Genomic DNA, 20,031 nt, shown 5'->3' on the forward strand with positions numbered 1-20,031 from the left:
TGCCTATGGTAGCTGAATAGATCCCACCTATTATTCTTCAAGTCCAGTTGAAAGAGTCCTATCTGGCTGATACTGGGAATACTAATGTATTTTAATGCTTGCCATGTACTGCTGTCATGGATGGGGGGAACTTTAAAGCTTATATCCAGGAATTTGGGCCACTTTGTAAAAAGTGCAAGCACACAATGAGTTAAGTCCAAGGAGGTGCACAAAATCTCCTGAACTTATCTCTAATATTTATATCTGACAGGTTTATGGCACTGATACTCTGGGCAATTAGATGAGACTGGGAGTAATGGGGGGCTCTTCCTTGCACCCCAGTCCCCTTTACAGCCAACCCTTACTTGTGACTCAGTCCCCTTCACAACCCCCCTTCCTTGCACCCTATTCCCCTTCACAACCCCCCCCCCCCCCTCCTTACACAGAGCTGCTATTCCCACCCCTTCCCCCTGCTGCCCAATCAGAGAAGCCTATGCATTTTGTGAATGAGTTCACATAATACAAAGGCTTCTGTGATTCGGCAGGTGGAGGGGAGGGGCAATTGTAGCAGCTGCACTGACTCTAATGTTGAAGATGCTGAGACCTGAACCATCAGCATCGGACTCCAGGAATTACAGGGATAGCAATCTTCTGGTAGTGCATTAAAACTGTCAGATGTAAGTAATAGAGATAAGCCCAGGAGATGTCATGCAGCTCCTTGGACTTAACTCATAATGTATTCATAGGAGTTGAATTCCTGGAATTGAGCTTTAAAGGGACCAGATTCAACGCACAACCATATACCATAAGTAAAGAAATTCCAACTTTATTGCTCCATCATTAAAACATAAATAAAAAATTGGATGTAGGATGAAAATAATCATACTCTGCTGAACAAAGGTACATAATTATTGATCATTCCAGTGTAGAAGTTACACCAATATGTACTGACACATTTCAAGTATTACTCTTCCTCAGGGGCACCAGTTTAACCTGAAAATCAGGTATGTAGTAAATTGCCTACAGCAGCTAGTTTAAAAACAACTTTTTTTACCTGTGCGTTGAATCTAGTGCCTTTAAAATCCCACACACCCGTGATATCATTTTTTTTATATACAATTTTGGGATGTTGACACGAAGGGTAGACTCAAATCACACTAATTGTCATAATGTTGCCACATACTGCTTTTGTTTTTTTTTTTGGGATGGATCTTTGAGACCAACAGGATATAATAGAAGGAAGGATCATAATCATTGGATCTAGAATTGACTGTTTAGGTAGGCCCCAGCACTACATACTGTAGCTGTTGGTAAATTTTTTTAATCTGACAAATCGAGCTAGAAGAAAATCTGATGTTGTGTTTCCGGGTTCACATAGATATAAGAGGCACATTGTGCCCTGTAGATAAATCCCTGTGCAGCTACCACCCTTCATCTTGGAGACCTGCAGACCGAGGAGGTGTCATGGAGGTTTTCCATAAAGAATGAGCGGTACTATTTATTCAAATTCACATTCTACTCAATGGTTTACTTTCTACTCTTTTTGTGTACTTTGTGAATACCACATAATAGTAAAGGCAACACCAGAACTGGATATGTTCTTGCTCTCCTGCATAGTATTTTGGGTGTCTACATGCAGCAGACATGGGTGATTGGCACTGATGATGTTCCCCTATACCAGGGGTATTGAATTAAAATTCACAAAGGTCATCATTAAAATTTTCATCCAGAAGAGGTCAAAGTCTCGTGTTTGTGTGATGACTCCTATCCTTCATATCGCGGCCCCACCCCCTTACATTACAGTTACCCCTTTGCGTTGGTGTCATCTGTTCTCCCCTTTACATCACAGTCCCCCCTTTACAATACAGCCCTTCCTTACATTACAGTGCCCGCTTTACATCACAGCCCCCCTTTGCATCCAAGTCCCCTTATTTTACATCACAGCTCCCTTTACAGTACAGCCCCCCTTTACATCACAGTGCCTCCTTTACTTCAATGTCCATAGTCCCCCCTTCACATCACAGCCCCCCTTCCTTGCATCCCTGTCCACTTCACAGCTCCCCTTACTTTAATCCCAGCCTTCTTCACAGACCCCCTTCCTTGCATCCCAGTCCCCTTCACAGCTCCCCTTACTTTAATCCCAGCCTTCTTCACAGACCCCCTTCCTTGCATCCCAGTCCCCTTCACAGCTCCCCTTACTTCAATCCCAGTCCTCTTCACAGACCCCATTTCTTGCATCCCAGTACCCTTCACAGCTCCCCTTACTTTAATCCCAGTCCTCTTCACAGACCCCGTTTCTTGCATCCCAGTCACCTTCACAGCTCCCCTTACTTTAATCCCAGTCATCTTCACAGACCCCGTTTCTTGCATCCCAGTCCCCTTCACAGCCTCCCTTACTTTAATCCCAGTCCCCTTCACAGCCCCACTTCCTTTCACCCCAGTCCCCTTTACAGCCCACCCTTACTTGCATCTCAGTCCCCTTCACAATCCCCCCTTCCTTGCATCCCCATTCCCCTGCACAGCCCCCCTTACTGACATCTCATTCCCCTTCACACCTCTCTTCCTTTCTTGCAATCCAGTCCTCTTTATGTGAATGCCCCCTCCCTTACATAATGTTTCCCTGTGCCAATCACAACCTTCCTTTAACCTTACCAATCCTACTTTAGCAGGTAGAAGGCAGTAGGCACAGCATGTCCGGACATGGGGCAGAAGCTGCCCATGCCCTGTTCATATTAACAGGCAGGTGATTGGTTGCTAGGACTGCCCCGCAACAAATCACCGGCTTGGTAACTTGAAAAGTTGGGCAGCTCCCATCCTCTGTCTGGACCTGCTGTGTCTTCTGTCTACTACCCACTGTTAAGATGAATGCTGTGGCAGCGGCGGAGGAAGGAGGATATCACCTGGCTTTTAAATGGCGGACCTGCGGTCCAGGTAGGATTGTCATTTAGTCTGTGTCCGGACCGTGGTCCGCAATTTAGTGATGCCTGACCTACACCCTCAGTGCTGATGACAGACAGGATTGCAACAGATTTCTTGGTCACCATTTTTAAATGAACTACCTTGAAGGAATGACGGCTCCCCTCGCTCATCTCCCTTGGGATTTAACAACAGAAATAATGATAAAATGGGTTTTGTCTTCACATAGGTTGGTGTCCTTTGACAACAGTATATTTATTCTCAACCTCAAATCATGAATGTGAACTCTGTCACTTCCCTGGACAAGGTTTTTATTCATTATAAGGTCTGTGTACCTAGGTGAGCTTCAGGGCTGTACCTTTGCCTTTTAGAAGTAATGGCTGTGATCAGTGATTTTTAGCGGGGCTGTGACAATGCAGAAGACAGATCGGACCCCTAACTGACATTTTTGACACTTTTGGGGGGACCAGTGACATAACTACAGTAATCAGTGCTAAAAATATGCACTGTTACTATAATAATAACACTGGCAGGGAAGGGGTTACCACAGTGGTAATCACAGGGTTAAGTGTGAGCCTAGGGGAGTGTTTTCTAACTGTATGGGGGATGGGCTTGTGAAATGACCATAGAGACATGTGATCCTATATAGTAGGATCACAGGCACTCTGTGATCATTTCAGAGAGCAGAACGGTCAGCTTTGTTTACAAAATCTGACCTTCCTTCTCTCTCAGCAGGGAGCGATCGCGGGTGCCCAGTGGCAATCGCAGGCCGCCGGCCCCATGGAACGGCATCCCCACTGCCTAGTGGGAGCCCCCCAGCACCACTCGCACGACTGACGTAGAGCTATGTCATTTCGCGCAGCCGAACCAGCCTGCCGCAGTAAAACTGCGGCGGGTGGTCGGCAAGTGGTTAAAGTGGTTATAAAGCGTAAACATTTTTTACCTTAAAAGCATTCCTTAGGTCCTGCTGCTGTCAATCAAAGCCAGTGACAAGGGATCGGGGGACAGGGCCAAGCCCCGCTGTCTGTCTCTATAGACAAGCCCGCATGAGTGACACCATAGGAAGCGGCTTCCAATGGGAGCATGCACCAGAGAGGAGCAGCCAGAAGACCCAAGAAAAGGAGGTTCAGGGCCGCTCTGTGCAATTGTATTGCACAGAGCTGGCAAGTATACACCTGTTTGTAATTTTTATTTATTTGTTTGTTTTTTTTTAATTTTGCATTCACTTTTAGGGGGAGAGTTTAGGGGTCGGTGAAAAATGCAGCTTACCCTGCATATTTTTACCGCTCCCCAACCACAAGTGTAAATCAAGCCTACTGCTAGAGTTCACAGCTTATCACAGCCCAGACATTCACATTTTGTTCAAGGTAGAACACTCCACTTTTGGCAGCCGCTGTATCTTTGCTTTAGTTACAGAGGTGTTTTACCTTAGTGGACCTTGTGTGTTTCCCTAATGGATCTCCAGAGAGTAAGTGGAAGAGACTTTCCTGTACACAAGAGCACGGCTCGTTATTACCAGAGGCACTGTATAGGAACTGTGTTATTGTGGAATAGATAGAAGTTTGATCGTTATTAAAGCTGTACTCCGCATAGATCATCCAGGGATGGGTTTATTAAAAATGTATTAAGTGTTAAATACAACTAGTATAAGTACCAGTATTTGTCTTTATTTTTTGTTCTTTTTTTTAACTCCCTGAACAGCAAGGCCAAGACCCAGGAAGGGTGAGCCAGCAGTGTGAGCCAGTCAGCTTCTATTGCATTGCACAGTGCTGTCAGTGCAACACTGGGTGCTTGCTGACAGGAGAAGACAGCAAATGGAGCAGCAGTATGACCTTGCTGTATGCTGATGCTTCTATGTAATTTGCTTTAGTAGTAGCTAGTTGGCATCCAGATACATTTTAGTCTAAAATCTGATACATCTGAAACAAGTTGCAGTGACAGCTGTAGTTTAGTCTACTCATTTTTAACTTTCCCTGGTTCCTCCACCCCCTCTCATCAACATGCTTGTAATATCTTTTTTATAAAACTTTTCCATTTTCACTTATTTTATACACCATGATATCATCACTGGGTCTCCATGCTTCTCTATGCAATGCAGGCAGACCATGACTGGTCGGAAAGGGTCGGCAGGGTGCTGTGCAAAGCTTCCTGAAAATATAACAGCACCCTGTCTCAGTACCCTTCTGAAGAGCCTCCAGTCCTTATGAAGGCAGTATGCTTATTCTGGTTATTGTGGAATTATGAAAAAAAAAAAAAATGCCTTGATGTGTGAGCGTTAGTTTGGATGTTTAAGCATTCCTGGGCAGGCTGCATTTGCATCCAGGCTGCCCTAGGTATTGCCCAAATGTGATGCTGAGCCTCCATGTTCGAAAGAACTGAACCCAAGGAATGAAAGGGGCAGTCTACCCAAAGAATGAAAGGGGCAGTCTAGGGACAGTAAGGATAGGGTAGGAAAAGAACCCAAGGAATGAAAGGGGCAGTCTAGGGACAGTAAGGATAGGGTAGGAAAAGAACCCAAGGAATGAAAGGGGCAGTCTAGGGACAGTAAGGATAGGGTAGGAAAAGAACCCAAGGAATGAAAGGGGCAGTCTAGGGACAGTAAGGATAGGGTAGGAAAAGAACCCAAGGAATGAAAGGGGCAGTCTAGGGACAGTAAGGATAGGGTAGGAAAAGGCTCGATAATACTGGGCGTCCTCCAACCAGGAAGTAGGGCAGGCTGTGTGTGACTTGCTGCAGTTTCTAATGCTCGCTGTATGAAGCTTAAAGTGTGCAGTGAAATCAAAGTAAGCAGTACTGGAAATGTGCCTGTACAAAGCTGAAGGGAAGGCCAGAGTTCAGCTTTAATCTAACCCTTTGGTAGTTATGTGCCAATAGGTATTTAACACTTAAAAGTACCTTTGCCCAAAGATCATTAGATGGAAAAGTTGAATTTGGAGGCTGTATGGGTTTTATTGGTACCCACATAGACAACAAACACATAAATAGTCTAAAAACATTGTTTTATTACATCATTTAAATAAAAATATATACGCAGTATTGTGCCATGACAAGGGCACTAAAACCGCTGTCTCTTTAGTGGATACCAATTGCTGAATCTTATTATGGTCTATCACATAGAGCCTATCCGTATCTTCTCCACATTTTTCGTGGTATTGTCCGCTTCTTCAGGAGTATTTTTAGAGAGAAAAATGATCTATAGAAAGACAATAATAATCGAAAAAAGACCCAAAACTTTAACTTTAAATCTAAAACACTAATAATGCATTCAATTTAAAGTTACAGTTTTGGTCTTTTTTTTATATGTTGTGGGCCTTTCACTAAAATCAAAATATTCTATATACTTGATAGGCAAGATTCTTGCACCCTTTGTTTTAGTGCTCACATAACTGCCGGGAGGAGTTTGCCCTTGGCGTCCCACATGCTGTGAACCTCCTTGGGTAATGGGTAAGCCCTTATACATCTCTATTATCTGGATCTTCATGTCCAACCATATAAATTAAATGGTATTCTGTTTTCTCCCTTTTTATGATTATTATTGTCTAAAGATAATTTTGCTCTCTAAAAAATACTCACGAAGAAGCGGACAGTTACTGCGAAACCTGTTGAGAAGATACAGATAGGCTCTATGTCAGCCTTTCTCAAACTTTTCAACACAGAGGAACCCTTGAAATAATTTTCAGGTCTCAGGGAACCCCTGCTGAAAATGACTATATCTACAACTCGTGATACATTGGTGTGATGGTCAGTGGCATGAATGCTCCTTACACGTGTTGACATTGGGAAGAATTACCTTCTTCCAGACAGCTAAAAAGATCAATGGTGTCAGGGGGAACTTATCTGAGAGGCAGAAATTGCTCATTGCTCAAGGAACCCCTAGCAACCTCTGGAGGAACCCTAGACTTCCACGGAACCCTGGTTGAGAAACACTGCTCTATGTGATAGACCAGGGGTCTCCAAACTGTGGCCCGGGGGCCAGATGTGGCCCTTTGCTTGCCTTTATCTGGCCCTAAGGGCACTATTTCTCTAACTGGTATGATGCACTATCCCTCCCACTGACACCAACAAGGGGGCATTATTTCCTCCACCGATACCAATGATGGGATACTATTCCTCATACCAATAGGGGCACTCCTCCTCCTCCTACTGACCACCAGCCCTGAGGCCATATTTATTCTCACTGATGCTGGGCCCGGGACATTTTCTGCCCCCACTGGGCAAAGCCAGCCCAGCCCTCCTAAAGTCTGAAGGACAATAGACTGGACCTTCGTTTGAAAAGTTTGGCGACCCCTGTGATAGACCATAAGATTCGGCTATTGGTATCACTATGGAATTATCCACTAAAGAGAAAGTGGTTTTAGTACCTTTGTCAGGGCACAATACTGCATATGTTTTATTTAAATGATGTAATAAAATAATGTTTTTAGACTATTTTTGTGTTTGTTGTCCATGTGGGTACCATAAAAGTCCATACAGCCTCCTAATTCAACTTTTCCTTATATTTTAACCTAGCCCTGACTCTAATTTATAAAGTAACCCCTAATGGTAACACTTATAGTAACCCTTTGAGAACATAAATATGGAGGCAGCCATTGCTGGCTTCATTTTTAAAAATTCAGACTCTAAAGCTGTCATCTTGACCGTGGCTTCACTACTTAGTGAGTTAGTAACTGGGAACAAGTACACAGGACGGGTATTAAAAGAGAAGGATGGGTTAAAAAACAAAACAAAAAAAAGCATACTCACCTAGATGGATGCAGCATCATTCCCCCACTGCTTCTAAGAGCTCATGCAAGCTGCATCTCAAAGAAGCTCAAAGAAGCTTCTCCCACAGGCTTTTGAGCTTTTTTGAGCTCTCATTTTTTCTGTCTGGAAACTCCTGTCTATGTTAGTCAATTTGTCCATGCACACTATGGCTTATTCAGCATATGAGCATACATGCAGAAAAAAACCTCACCAAACTTGCGTTTTTGAGAGGGGCGTGAAAAAGTACAAAAAAAGCTCAAAAACGCACACAAAATGAAGGAAAAATTAGCTAAGTGCCCAAAAATGTGCAAAAAAGTACAAAAAAAGCTCAAAATCACACACAAAATATAGTAAAAATGAGCTAAGGGGAGGCTTTGTAAAAAAAAAAAAATAAAAAAAAGACATGCTCAAAAAAGCTCAAATAATCTCAATAAAAACACGCAAAAATGTGCTCTCTGTCAGTCACCGGCTCTCTGCTCTGCCTCTCTAGCGCTCACTGGAGCACTGGGCTGTGAAGGGGTGGGAGCGGCTGGCTTAGGCTCTCAGCGGCTGAGTGAAGTCAGCCAACAGCAGTCTTTAGACCGCTGTCAGCTGAGAATGGGTCACAGGAGTGCACTTCATTCTGCAGTCCTGTGACCCATTCTCAGCTGACAGCGGTCTAAGGATAGCTTTGGCCCTACTTCTTCTTTAACACTTTTTTAAAATTTAGTGGTTGCAAGCTTGTTCCAGATCAGAGACTTACTAGGTAATGAAACTTGGATTAGGATGAACCTTTAAAGTAATGACAACTGCCATATTTCTTTTTTTTTTTTTTTATATAAATGAAAGTTTAATACGTTTTGCAGGAAGTACAAAGTTTTATAAACATAACAAGAACCATACAAAGGTATAGGCATAAATTCCACATCGGTTGTACAGAGCTGCAAGCATTACCAACTTATGGAAGTGGTTAAAGTCAATGAAAACGTGCTGGAGCAAACACTTGACTTGTGGTTGTGGCACATTAGCACAATGCAACATTGCTGTTGGCCAAAAAAAAAAAAGGAAAAAAAAAAACAGGTATTCTGGAGGTGACAGTATAACCTCCTGAATGCCTGGATACTGCTGCTTTACTACCCTCCGTAAATCAATCTACCCAATGAACCCAGCCTAAAAGTGAACTGTCTTACTTTGCTTTCTTTTGGTCTGGTAATCATACAAATGAAAGTGTTTTATTGTATCTATATAGGCCCGTGGTAAGCTACAATATATTGGGTTTAGATATCATTTCAATGCAACCTGATTTAGTAACCCTAAACATAAATCTAACCATGACCTTGGCAGAAGCCATTATCTGATGCACTGAATATTTTTGTGGCAGTTGCAAGCTGTGTCAAAAATCAGTGTTGAAGCTGCACTAAAAAAATTTTGTGCTGAAAAATATTTTTTCCTATATAATAATATAGTTATTTATAATATAATGGTAATGTGTCTGTGACAAGCTTTTGTCATTTAAAGATTGGCTGGTTTCCAACGCACCATCCTAATCCTATATGTGATCTTGGAACGCGCTTAGCAATGTTCTGATTCACCTTCAGCCAACAAACAAGATTGAATTGCAAGGGAGAACAAACATCTGTGTCCCTGTAGACCTGCTCTTCACATGCTTGCACTGTTTATGTTCTGCTCCTAATGCCAGACGGAAATAAAGCTTTGTATTTTGCTCTATAGTAATTTAGCCCTACACAGCAGCAACAGACCCATATGGGGACAGTCACACTGATAACATACATGCAGACTAAAAATGCAGTCTTTTTTTTTTTTTTGCCAAAGTGATTTTTTTTAGAAGCAAATTTATTTAGCCCAGTTGCAATTGTGAGACTATTTAGAAGCTGAATAATTTGCAAAATTGCATTTTGTTGGTAAAGCATAGACATTGCTAGAGATTTATAAATCCCCTCTATTGTGCTTAAAAGCTTAATTCCATCTAAACCAAGCTTTCTCAACATTTTTATAATAGAGAAACCCTTGAAATAACTTTCAAACCACAGGGATCTATTGCTTCTAATTACTATATCTACAGCTCAGGGTGCATTGGCCTAAACAGTAGATGGTAGATCAGAATAAATAAAATAATAAAGAACATTCTGTGCTTAGAGTATTATAAATACCAATAATTGTAAGTATTAATAATGAAATGAAACAAATATTATTAATGTTCAAAAAATAAATTGACAGTGAAATGCTCCTTCTGATTGGTCAGTGGGAGAAGAACCACCTTGCATGTGTGGTCATTAGGAGAAGCGCACTGTTACACTAGTTGTCATTGGAAGACAGGCCCCATTACACTGGTGGTCATTGGAAGAAGGGCCCCATTACACTGGTAATTATTGGAAGAAGGGCCCCATTAAAATGGTGGTCATTGGAAGAAGGGCCCCATTACACTGGTAATCATTGGAAGATGGGCACCATTACACTGGTAATAATTTGAAGACGGGCCCCATTACACTGGTGGTTATTGGAAGAAGGGCCCCATTACACTGGTAATCATTGGAAGAAGGGCCCCATTACACTGGTGGTCATTGGAAGAATGGCCCCATTACACTGATGGTCATTGGAAGAAGGGCCCCATTACACTGGTAATCATTGGAAGACAGGCCCCCATTACACTGGTAATCATTGGAAGAAGGGCCCCATTACACTAGTAATCATTGGAAGAAGGGCCCCATTACACTGGTGGTCATTGGAAGGGCCCCATTACACTGGTAATCATAGGAAGAAAGGCCCCATTACACTGGTGGTCTTAGGAATAAGAGCCCCATTACACTTGTTTTCATTGGAAGAAAGACAACATTACACTGGTGTCATTGGAAGAGCCACAATACACTGGTAACCATTGGAATAAGGGCCCCATTACACTTGTGGTCATTAGCAGAACGACATCATTACATAATGGGGAAGAGCCCCTTTACAGTGGTGTTCAGTGGTAAGAATGCTCCTTATATTATGATCAGTTAGAAGAATGCTCCTTATATTTATGATCAGTTAGAAGAATGCTCCTTAAATTGGTGGCCAGTGGGAAAAATACCTGTCTTACCTAATAGTGGAAACGATCATTGGTGTCAGTGGTTATTTACTTAAGAGCTGAATTTGCCCTAACTCAAGGAACCCCTAGTAATATCTGAAAAAAACCCTAGAAAACCCTGGTTCAGAATGATCGATCTAAACTATGTTTGGTTTTGGATACATTTGGGAAGAGTAAATAGGGAGCACAGTATTTGTGACTCAACAAGGACATGTTGGACAACTCTTGAAGGATTTGTGTTCTCGCACAAAGCAGCAGCAGTCTTGATCTCCAGTGCTGCTAGAGAAATTTAGATTGGGATGGTGCTAAAGCACTATTAAACTCCCACATTGTTGAGCCGATTCATCAGAAGGGCAGAACGCACTCTTACTATAGACCTATCTTTCCCCTTCACCCCTCACTTACTCCTCCTGTTATTCTGGGGAACCCTCCACAGTTAAGTTCTCTTTGATTCTAAAAGTCGGGTAGCATCTGTGCATCTAAAATAGGTTTTCATCTACCTGAGGTTGCAAACTTCTTGCTGCTTATAATTTGTACAACATCTCAGTGTTTGATGTATGTGATGTTGCCCTTTCTTAAATAAAAAATGTAAAAAAAGAACACTATTAAACAAAAAATGGGCTTTGTAAAACTTAAAATGTTTTGGAAATCCTGACTTTATCTAACAGTTAAAGAATGAAGCTACAAATAGACTTTGCACTTGAAACACCCCAAACCCACAGCATCGCTCCAGACTCGCTCTTCTCCCAGATAATCAGGGTGCCGGTTCAAAGAAGCCCATCCTGGCTCACCATTGTAAGAAATAGATAAATGAGAGCCACACTCCAATCTCCACTCTTCCAAATACTTTTATTCAAGCATCAACAATATACAGGTAGCTGCAATCATGGTGTCTCCATCCAAAATAAACCGTTGCCTCCTTAAAGCGGAGTTCCGGGCACAGAATCGTTTTTTTTTTTTTTCAATCTCCCCCTAACAATCACCCTTACACATCGATACATCCGCTAATCCTGGTTAGAATGGTGAAATAATGAGTTTGCAAGAATAAAATCTTACTTTATATAATTTCTGATGTGCGGCGCCATCTTTGTTGTGGATTGCCGAGTCCGTTGTGGGGAAATGTCTTCCCTTCTTCCTGATTCCAGTGGGCGTAGGCCTGTGAGTCAAGAAATGAGAACAGTGGTCGGCCGCCCATGTGACTGCAAAGTGCATCATGGGAGGGCCGAGGAAGAGCTCCCAGGACGCATTGCGGCAGGAAGTGACGAGGAGAGCCGAGGCACAGGAGGGAGGAAGTCATTTGAAAGGTGAGTATACAAACCTCTGTAAACAGGTAAGTGAAAAAAAAAAAACTATGGGAATATCCAATTCTGACTCAGCGGAGAGTAAGGAATACAATGCAGTAATTATTAGAAATTGAATTTTGTGCCCGGAACTCCGCTTTAACATGTTCCTTTACTAATAGTTAGATTACAAGGAACCTTTAGAGCAGAACTAAACCCCCCCCCCCCCATCATTTTCAGCCAAGTAAGCTGCCATTATGGCCTCGGTTTAATCTGCAACTGCCATCATGCTGTACATGTGATCAGTTATGACAGCGGCCATTTAATGGTTTGACAGTTTGGTTGAGAGCACAACCAATGTGACAGTTAAATTCCTAGAACATGCTTGGTTAACTAACTGTTATTGACACTGTTCAATCAATGGGTTTAGTTCCTTACTAAAGAATCTCTTCAACTCTTTTTTTAAGAACATGATTTTTTCCTATTTGATGTGTTAAAAAAAAAAAAAGTAAAATTAAATTTTATTGAGATGTATTCAGTGAGCACAGCTTTCCTAACCAGGCCTTCAGTTTATCAGCCAGGCATAGATGTGGCATACCAGTTTTTTTTTTTTTTTTTGGTAATCTGGTGATTGGAGATGAACTTGGGCATTCCTCAAATTCAATTCCAACCCAAAGTCTGAACTCTGGTTTGTATACTCCAGTGTACTGTAGGCCAGGTTACTCCTAGCTCATGTGGTGAACTCAGCACTCTTTTTTACTGCTTGTATAGGCAGTGTTCTGAAACACCTCTATTGCCAGCTCCTCGTCTTTCATTTACAGAAAGCCTGATCCATAATATATTTTTTTAACTATCAGTCAGATTTAACATGATTTGGTACAGGAGAAGAGAAAGACTGTGCAGGCTTCAAGAAAGCAGGTGCACCCAGTCTACCGAACTCTGTAAAATCTAGATGTAGCAGGTGACATAGAATAGCTGAGTGGACTTTTTTTTAGTTTAGCACAGTTGCAGGGTATGCACTGTTGGGTAGTACTTACACTTCACTAAATGCTTGTACCTGTGCTCTTCAATTGGTCTTTACATTCTTTTTGTTTCTAGAACCTAAGAGTTTTGCCAAAGAGTTTGCCACAGGATATCTTGTTGGGGAAGTGCTGCACAAATATCAGTTACAAGATGACTTTGACCAATTTTCACAGAGCAGGTGAGTTTTGTTTTCTGTATGCATGAAATTATGCCTTCCTATTAATTGTCATCAAGGTAGTTCTGTTTTCAGGCCGCTGACTTGGGCTCCAAGATTGAGTTCAGACCATAGTCCTCACAGACAGGAATAATTGTTTTCGTGGTGCCAACATGGCAACATACATGGGGTAAGACTCCCCACCTACTACATATTTGCTGCCATGAATTGGTCCCAGGAAAGGAATTTTTGGCTGTATGTGCAGATTTCCCTTCACTTCCTGTTTGGTGAAACTGTTGTTACCATAAGTGCCGGTTCACACTAGGTCACTCAGACTTCGGGGGCGACCTGTGAAGTCGCGTGCACCGCGACTTGCACGGACTTCATATAATGAATGTCTATGCAAGTCGCTCCGAGGTCGCCCCGAAGTAGTACAGGACCCTTTTTCTAAGTCGGAGCAACTTGTGTCGCTCTTATTAGAACGGGTCCTGTAGCACTGCATGGACCGCAACGGACCACGACTTGTCAGGCTGACAAGTCGCGGTAGTGTGAATGGACACTAAGAGTTTGTGGAAGGAGATTTTGCTAAGCAATAACAGATAGCCCAGAGAGCTGTACAATTTTAACAGAAGTTTTAGCTGGATACCATTATTAGGAGGATCTAAGCTGTGGTAGCTGTGCAGAAAAAAAGGCAAACAGAAGGCCAATAATAAGTCACTAGTATTGCTTGTAGGTTCCCTGCAGCAGGGGAGATTAACTAAAACAGTGTCACATGGAATCTGGTGCAGCTGTGCATAGTAACCAATCGGCTTCTAGGTTTTATTGTCAAATCTTAATTGAAAAAGTTGAAGATAGAAGCTGTAGCAGATTCTGTGTGCACCAGCGTTAGTAAATTTCCCCCACCATGTCTTGTTCTTCACTGTGTCTCTGTGTGGAGGCAGCCATCTTCAGAGCAGGACTTTTCTTTCTCATAACAATTAGCTGACGATGACTGATGATCAGATGACTGGTGTGATAATAATAAAGAAGAAGTAGGAAAGATGGCTGAAGCACATATTCGCAAAAAGGAAGAAGCTGTAGCAGGGAGATTCTTGTACTGTAGGTCCTCAGGTACAACTTTCTCTCTTAAAAGAACAATGAGCTGCGCAGAAATGACATCAAGAAATATAATAAGGCTAGCAGAAAGATGTAGAAGTGCCTTAGGTTATCCAAAATTGCAGATGTACTAATTTGAGGCTGCACAGGATGGATTAGAAACAAAAAGTCAATTTTCTTTTTTTTTTAGGATAGTGATTAGGCACAATTAACAACTTTCTATGTTCCCGATAACATAGCAAATCTTACATGTTTGAGCTCAGTCCCATTTTAGGTGTACATAATAATTAAACAAGATTTCCATGTATTCCAGAAATGTTACCGCTCCAGGTGTGCGTCCTCCAACTCACGCTTCCCTATGTACACAGGTGCTGGCTCTGCAATTCAAGTGAAGAAATTAATGGTTCTTGGACAGCCACACTCCAATTGAAACCTTTATTGATGTATTAAAATCCATACAGCATCAGAGAACACAAAAAACAGCAGCAGCTGTTGATGATCAGCTATGATTAAGCACCAATGTTAGGTGTGAAACTTGTCAGCTGCTGCTGTTTTTTGTGTTCTCTGATGCTGTATGGATTTTAATACATCAATAAAGGTTGCAATTGGAGTGCGGCCATCCAAGAACCATTAATTTCTTCACAAGACTTCCATATAGTTGAAACATCCCAAACCTGCAACACTGCTCCAAAACTGCTCCTCTCACATGTCCATGGATAAACAGGGTGTCAGCTTTAAAGAAACCCATCCTGGCTCACCATTATAGGGAATAAATGAATGGGAGCTGTGCTCCAGTCTCCACCCATCCAAATACTTTATTTAGGCATCAACTATTTAACTGCAAACAGTGTCTCAACCCGAAAGAAATCACCACCTTCTTAACGTGTTTTTCCAAGAAAGGCATGATCACAATCATAGGGTGTGACTCAGAAAGGTGAGGAATATACACTTTTCTTAATTAAGATAAGGCTTTCTTGTATCATTGAACACTGTACATAGCTAATATTTGGAAAGATTAGAAGCCCAATTACTGACTGTCTGTGTTCCTATTGGGGAGAATTTCCCTCACTTAATTTCTTGATGGCATTCTACTATACCTGAAACAAAGAATGAGTGGAAAAATCTCCCCAGTGGGTGCAATGTCAGCAGTTTCCTTGATCAACCTGCCAATGCTAAACAAACTTTTTTTCCAAATTAAAAGGACAGAAAAAAGTGGGGCTTTGCGTGCCAGTGGGAGGAGAAGGATCAAACCAAAACCAATATATAAAACAATTTACATTTTATTAGATTTACAAATAAAAAACATGGGCGATCACGCACATGTTAACAAAGACAAAACACATAGAAAAAATTAGGGTATAAAAACAATTAATAGGGGTCATTAGGGTAGAAATACATCCCGAAGGGGGAAACCAAAAGCCTGTGTAGGATGGAGAGTAGGTCTCAGATGTAATGCGGTCAATGTAGGTCCCCAGCAAGCCGACGCGTTTCGCTCAAGGCTTCCTCAGGACCAGAGAGACCATGACAGACCGGTATTTCCTTTTTAATGACTCAGGAGATGGCAGACTACGGCAAATACGCAGTACAGAAACATCAATAACTTAATAATCATATATAGCAGCCAAAATTCATAACTGTTCTCAAATGTATATTTGGATATCCAGCATCTCAGTCAATGTCGGAAGACCACTTTATGTACTATACAGGGTAATAATCCATTAAAGCCGAGTAGTTCACTGCTACGTCCAAGAATCCGGAGGATCCACTGATCAACACTCTGATGGTGACACTTCATATGTCCAATTTCAGTCGCCTCCTCACTCAGGCAAATCGGATAGAGTAGTTTTTTGTGTATATGCATAAAAGGGTATGCGTTGATTACAGCCTATATATAGTATATGACTGGTTTCAGGCAGGTACAACAAAGCGTCACAGCATCCTATTATAGGGAGGCGGGGGTACTAACATGTACCGAACCATCAATGGTCCGTTAATATAACCCACGTCGCCGAGCCTGCCTGGTTGAGGTTGGGCTCCATTGAAGCACAGGAATTGACAGGCATTATATGGCACCTGCACATTAGCAGTTTTGTTACCTATGGCCTTTTTTTGGCCATACCAGGTTTTCAATGTTTTCCTGCTCTTTTTTTCATACATTATAATTGTAGCAAAATTTCCAGGCCTGTGGCCTGATGTGGGTCTGCCATTATTACCGGTTACCTCTCCAGCCCATGTGAGCTGCGGCCTTGGGTGTGAGAACTGAGACATTGACAACTCTGGCATCTTTGTTTTGTGGTTTTATTGTAGATAAGGGGATGGGAGAAGGGAATGAGTGGGATACTCCTTTAGGCTCAACTAAGTACAACTTGGGACTTTATCCAGAAAATGTCTGTTAACGCTGCCTTGATGCCAGCCGACGCTAGCCAACGCTCACTGACGCTTAGAACACACTGTAACTTGAAAGAAGTGCTGAATCCTCGACTCTAGGTCCAGAAGACTCAGGACTGTGGAGCATAGAACTGCTGACACTGCTGCAATGCAAAGTCTCTGACCCCTCTCTCCAGCCTGGCACTGGCTGGAGGTAGCTTGCTGTGAATTCCCGTATGGTTGCAACTCTCAACTGGTACTCTGTACAATTCAGGGCCCAAACTGCAGATGCGCCCTTTACACTTTTAGCTCTTCAGGGTCCACTGACTAGGTATCCCCTCTGCTACTTCAGGGTCCTCAACCTATGTACCCCCCTTTACAGATAGCTGACACTGGATCCCAGAACCTCCTCCGGAGTGGTCTCCTCTAACACTTCAGGAAGACCCCCAGGGGCAATCCTCAGTACTCACGACCTGTGTAGGCTTTCATAGGACTGGACCCCTCTCCGCTGGTTCTCGGCACACCGGATCCCCTCAGCTCAACTCAGCACTCTCTCTGAATCCTCAGTCGACACCCCGAGACATCCACTTCCTCAGACAGGAGGAGAGACAGCCATTCGCCAAAGACGCCAAGCCATGCGCCCCCTTCAGACTTATAGCCTCCCCCAGAATCCTCTGTGGCAGAATCTGCCTCCTGGGGTAGATACAAGCCTGAATGTATCTCTGCTTGGGTTTCCTCCACTGCTCTTTCAGAAGCCTCCTTTAGAGCCAGTGGGGAGACTCCCCTCCTCAGAAGACACACTTGGGAGTCATGACAACCTACCTGAAAAAGGAAACATGGCCCTGCTGTTAGGCATACAAGGCCTACTATACTTTTACCTAGCACCTACCTGTAGGGTGCTAAAATAATATAGGGCTATTTTTAGAAGACTTGTAGCAAATAAAGCTATTGGTGATAGCAAGCCTCCTTTAGAGCCAGTGGGGAGACTCCCCTCCTCAGAAGACACACTTGGGAGTCATGACAACCTACCTGAAAAAGGAAACATGGCCCTGCTGTTAGGCATACAAGGCCTACTATACTTTTACCTAGCACCTACCTGTAGGGTGCTAAAATAATATAGGGCTATTTTTAGAAGACTTGTAGCAAATAAAGCTATTGGTGATAGCAACAAGCATATTGCTTGTTGGATTTTTTTTTTTTTTATAGGTAATCACTTCATATTTGCTTTGCTTTTCTAAACTGTACTATTTTGTAGATCGGTTCAATAAATATCACTTCTTCTTAGCACTTTCCTGTTCTCAAATGTATTGTTCAAAGCATCTACAAAGGTACAGTTCTATTCACTTGCGTGTTTCTGTTTACCTCAGAGCAGCCAATGCCAAGCTAAACAATTTTACCCGAATGGAGCCCACGTTGCAGCTATTAGGCATCCCATTTGACCAGAATGTGGCCCAGAATATCATGTCGGAGCAATATGGAGCTGCCACAAGACTTCTCTACCAGTTATACATCGCTTTGCAGAGGAAGAAGAAAGCCGGTCTCACAGGAGTTGCTCTGGAGACCTTGAGACCAGCCGCCCCAGCAAAGCTGCAAAGTATTGGCACTGAAATGTATAGAGAGGTAAGGAAGTAATGTTTATCATTGTTAAGAGCCACTTACAGCTGAATTTCTGTCATACATTAAAATGGTTCTAAAGGCAAAAGGTTTTTTACCTTAACGTAGTTCTAAAGGCAGAAGGTTTTCATCTTCATGCATTCTGTGCAGATTAAAAACCTTCTGTGTGCAGCCCGATCTCGATCCAGCGATGTGCACATGAGCCGCTGCTCTCACAGCTACTCTATCCTGTCTAACAGTTTACGTTAAAAACAGGGGACACACTGGGTGCCTTTGCTGCCATTGTACTATATGCTTGGTATCCAGTTTGCCCCTGTGATTTTAAGGAAGGGTGGGGGAGGAGTTCCCTCCAGATTTACCTGCCCCCTATCTATCTATTATTATGCATGTGCTTCTACTGTGGGAGCTCTCAGAAAATGTATAGAGTTAGGACTGCAGATAATACTGGGGTGCTGTGAAGTGGCTTTGCAGCTTACGCATGTATTTGCAAATATGTGCAGACTAAACCCCTGCTGTGAAGGCCAGTCATAGGGGTGGGCAGTGGTCATTTGTTTGTACCTGTGAAGCTGAGCAGGAAATCATCCAGCCAAGGAATACTGAGGCAGGAATAGAACCCATAGCCAGTGAAGGTGCAGGGTATAGATAGATGAAAGGGAAACTGGCAGACTGACAATGATCAGACAGGGAAAGGATATGATTGGACAGGCAGGTGCAGATTTAGGAGGCAAGCGAAGGTTTAGGCACAGGCAATGTTGGGGTCAAGTCATTTTACAGAAGTGCAGCTGATGACCAGTCTCGTAGTAAGGCTAAGCCTCAAGTAGCACATTTGGTGCCAAGACCAAAGATAGGTATGTGTATATGCTAATTGACATGCACCTGAATGCGCGCATCCCTACTATTCACCATTACCAAAGCTGCCTAAAATCAGTTTGCTCAATTTGCCTAAATCTGAAATTTGTGTAATCTACTGTTGCCAGAAACCAAAATGCATTTCAAAATTAAATTGGCAGTGTACTTCATAAAGCTTGTGCTCTAAACCCATATTTGATACCTTTTAGAATTTGTGTAATTATTTTGAATTCCAAGCTGCTGAGCTGAATAGTGCTTTATGTGATCTCTTCTAGCGACTTAAAACACTGGTACCTCGGCAGACAGATTTAAATTTGCAACAAGTGACTGAACAGTTTGATCTAAAAGCAAAAGAGATGGATGAGAAGATGGCCCAAATACAAAACGATGAATTGAAGAAAATCCAGAAGATACAAGAGGAACTAAGAATACAGGATATTGAAAAGGTAGCATGAATGTAGATGAGATGATCCTATGCTGTAAAATCTATAGCCAGCCAATGACTTCTGTATGCTGGAGATTTTACAGTGATGGAATTTCATTTTATACTGTTCTTTTAAATGAGAAAAATACATCAGAACTGCTATATTGTGATACATATTGTATATTGTTACTTAAAGTGGAAGTTTACGCAAAACGCAGCTAACTTTAAACCTACTTTCAGCCACATTCTAAGCCTGATCTATCTAGCCCTGTAAAGAAAAGATCACTATACTTACCTATTCCGAAGCTGGTCTGGTCTCCAGCAGCGCCGTCTGTGTGCAGGAGAAAGCCAACAATGGTTGGGAAATGCCTGGGAAGTGACGTCAAATGTAGACTCAGTGCCGGTAAAAGGTCATCCATCGCCCAGGGCAAGGATGCCAAACTGCACCTCCCCCTTCCCTTAGGGTTAGGGTCAAGGCGCTCCCCCATCCCTGCATTTAACCCTTGCGCCCAGGGCAACCGTC

General features: G+C 42.6%; 1 protein-coding gene across 2 annotated transcripts in view; it reads left to right on the forward strand.

Annotated features, from left to right (window-relative positions):
- Positions 1-20,031, forward strand: part of SPEF2 (sperm flagellar 2) — a 237,957-nt gene that overhangs the window by 17,397 nt on the left and 200,529 nt on the right. The window contains exons 2-4 of one of the 2 annotated variants that reach the window (XM_082264268.1): positions 13,081-13,183; positions 17,989-18,241; positions 19,360-19,530. In XM_082264268.1, the coding sequence (XP_082120394.1) occupies positions 13,081-13,183; positions 17,989-18,241; positions 19,360-19,530 (527 nt within the window). The remainder of the gene's footprint in view (positions 1-13,080; positions 13,184-17,988; positions 18,242-19,359; positions 19,531-20,031) is intronic. The other variant, XM_082264269.1, reaches the window with a different exon arrangement.

Source organism: Pelophylax lessonae, assembly GCF_965119305.1.
Source record: "Pelophylax lessonae genome assembly, chromosome: 1".
Classification (NCBI taxonomy): domain Eukaryota; kingdom Metazoa; phylum Chordata; class Amphibia; order Anura; family Ranidae; genus Pelophylax; species Pelophylax lessonae.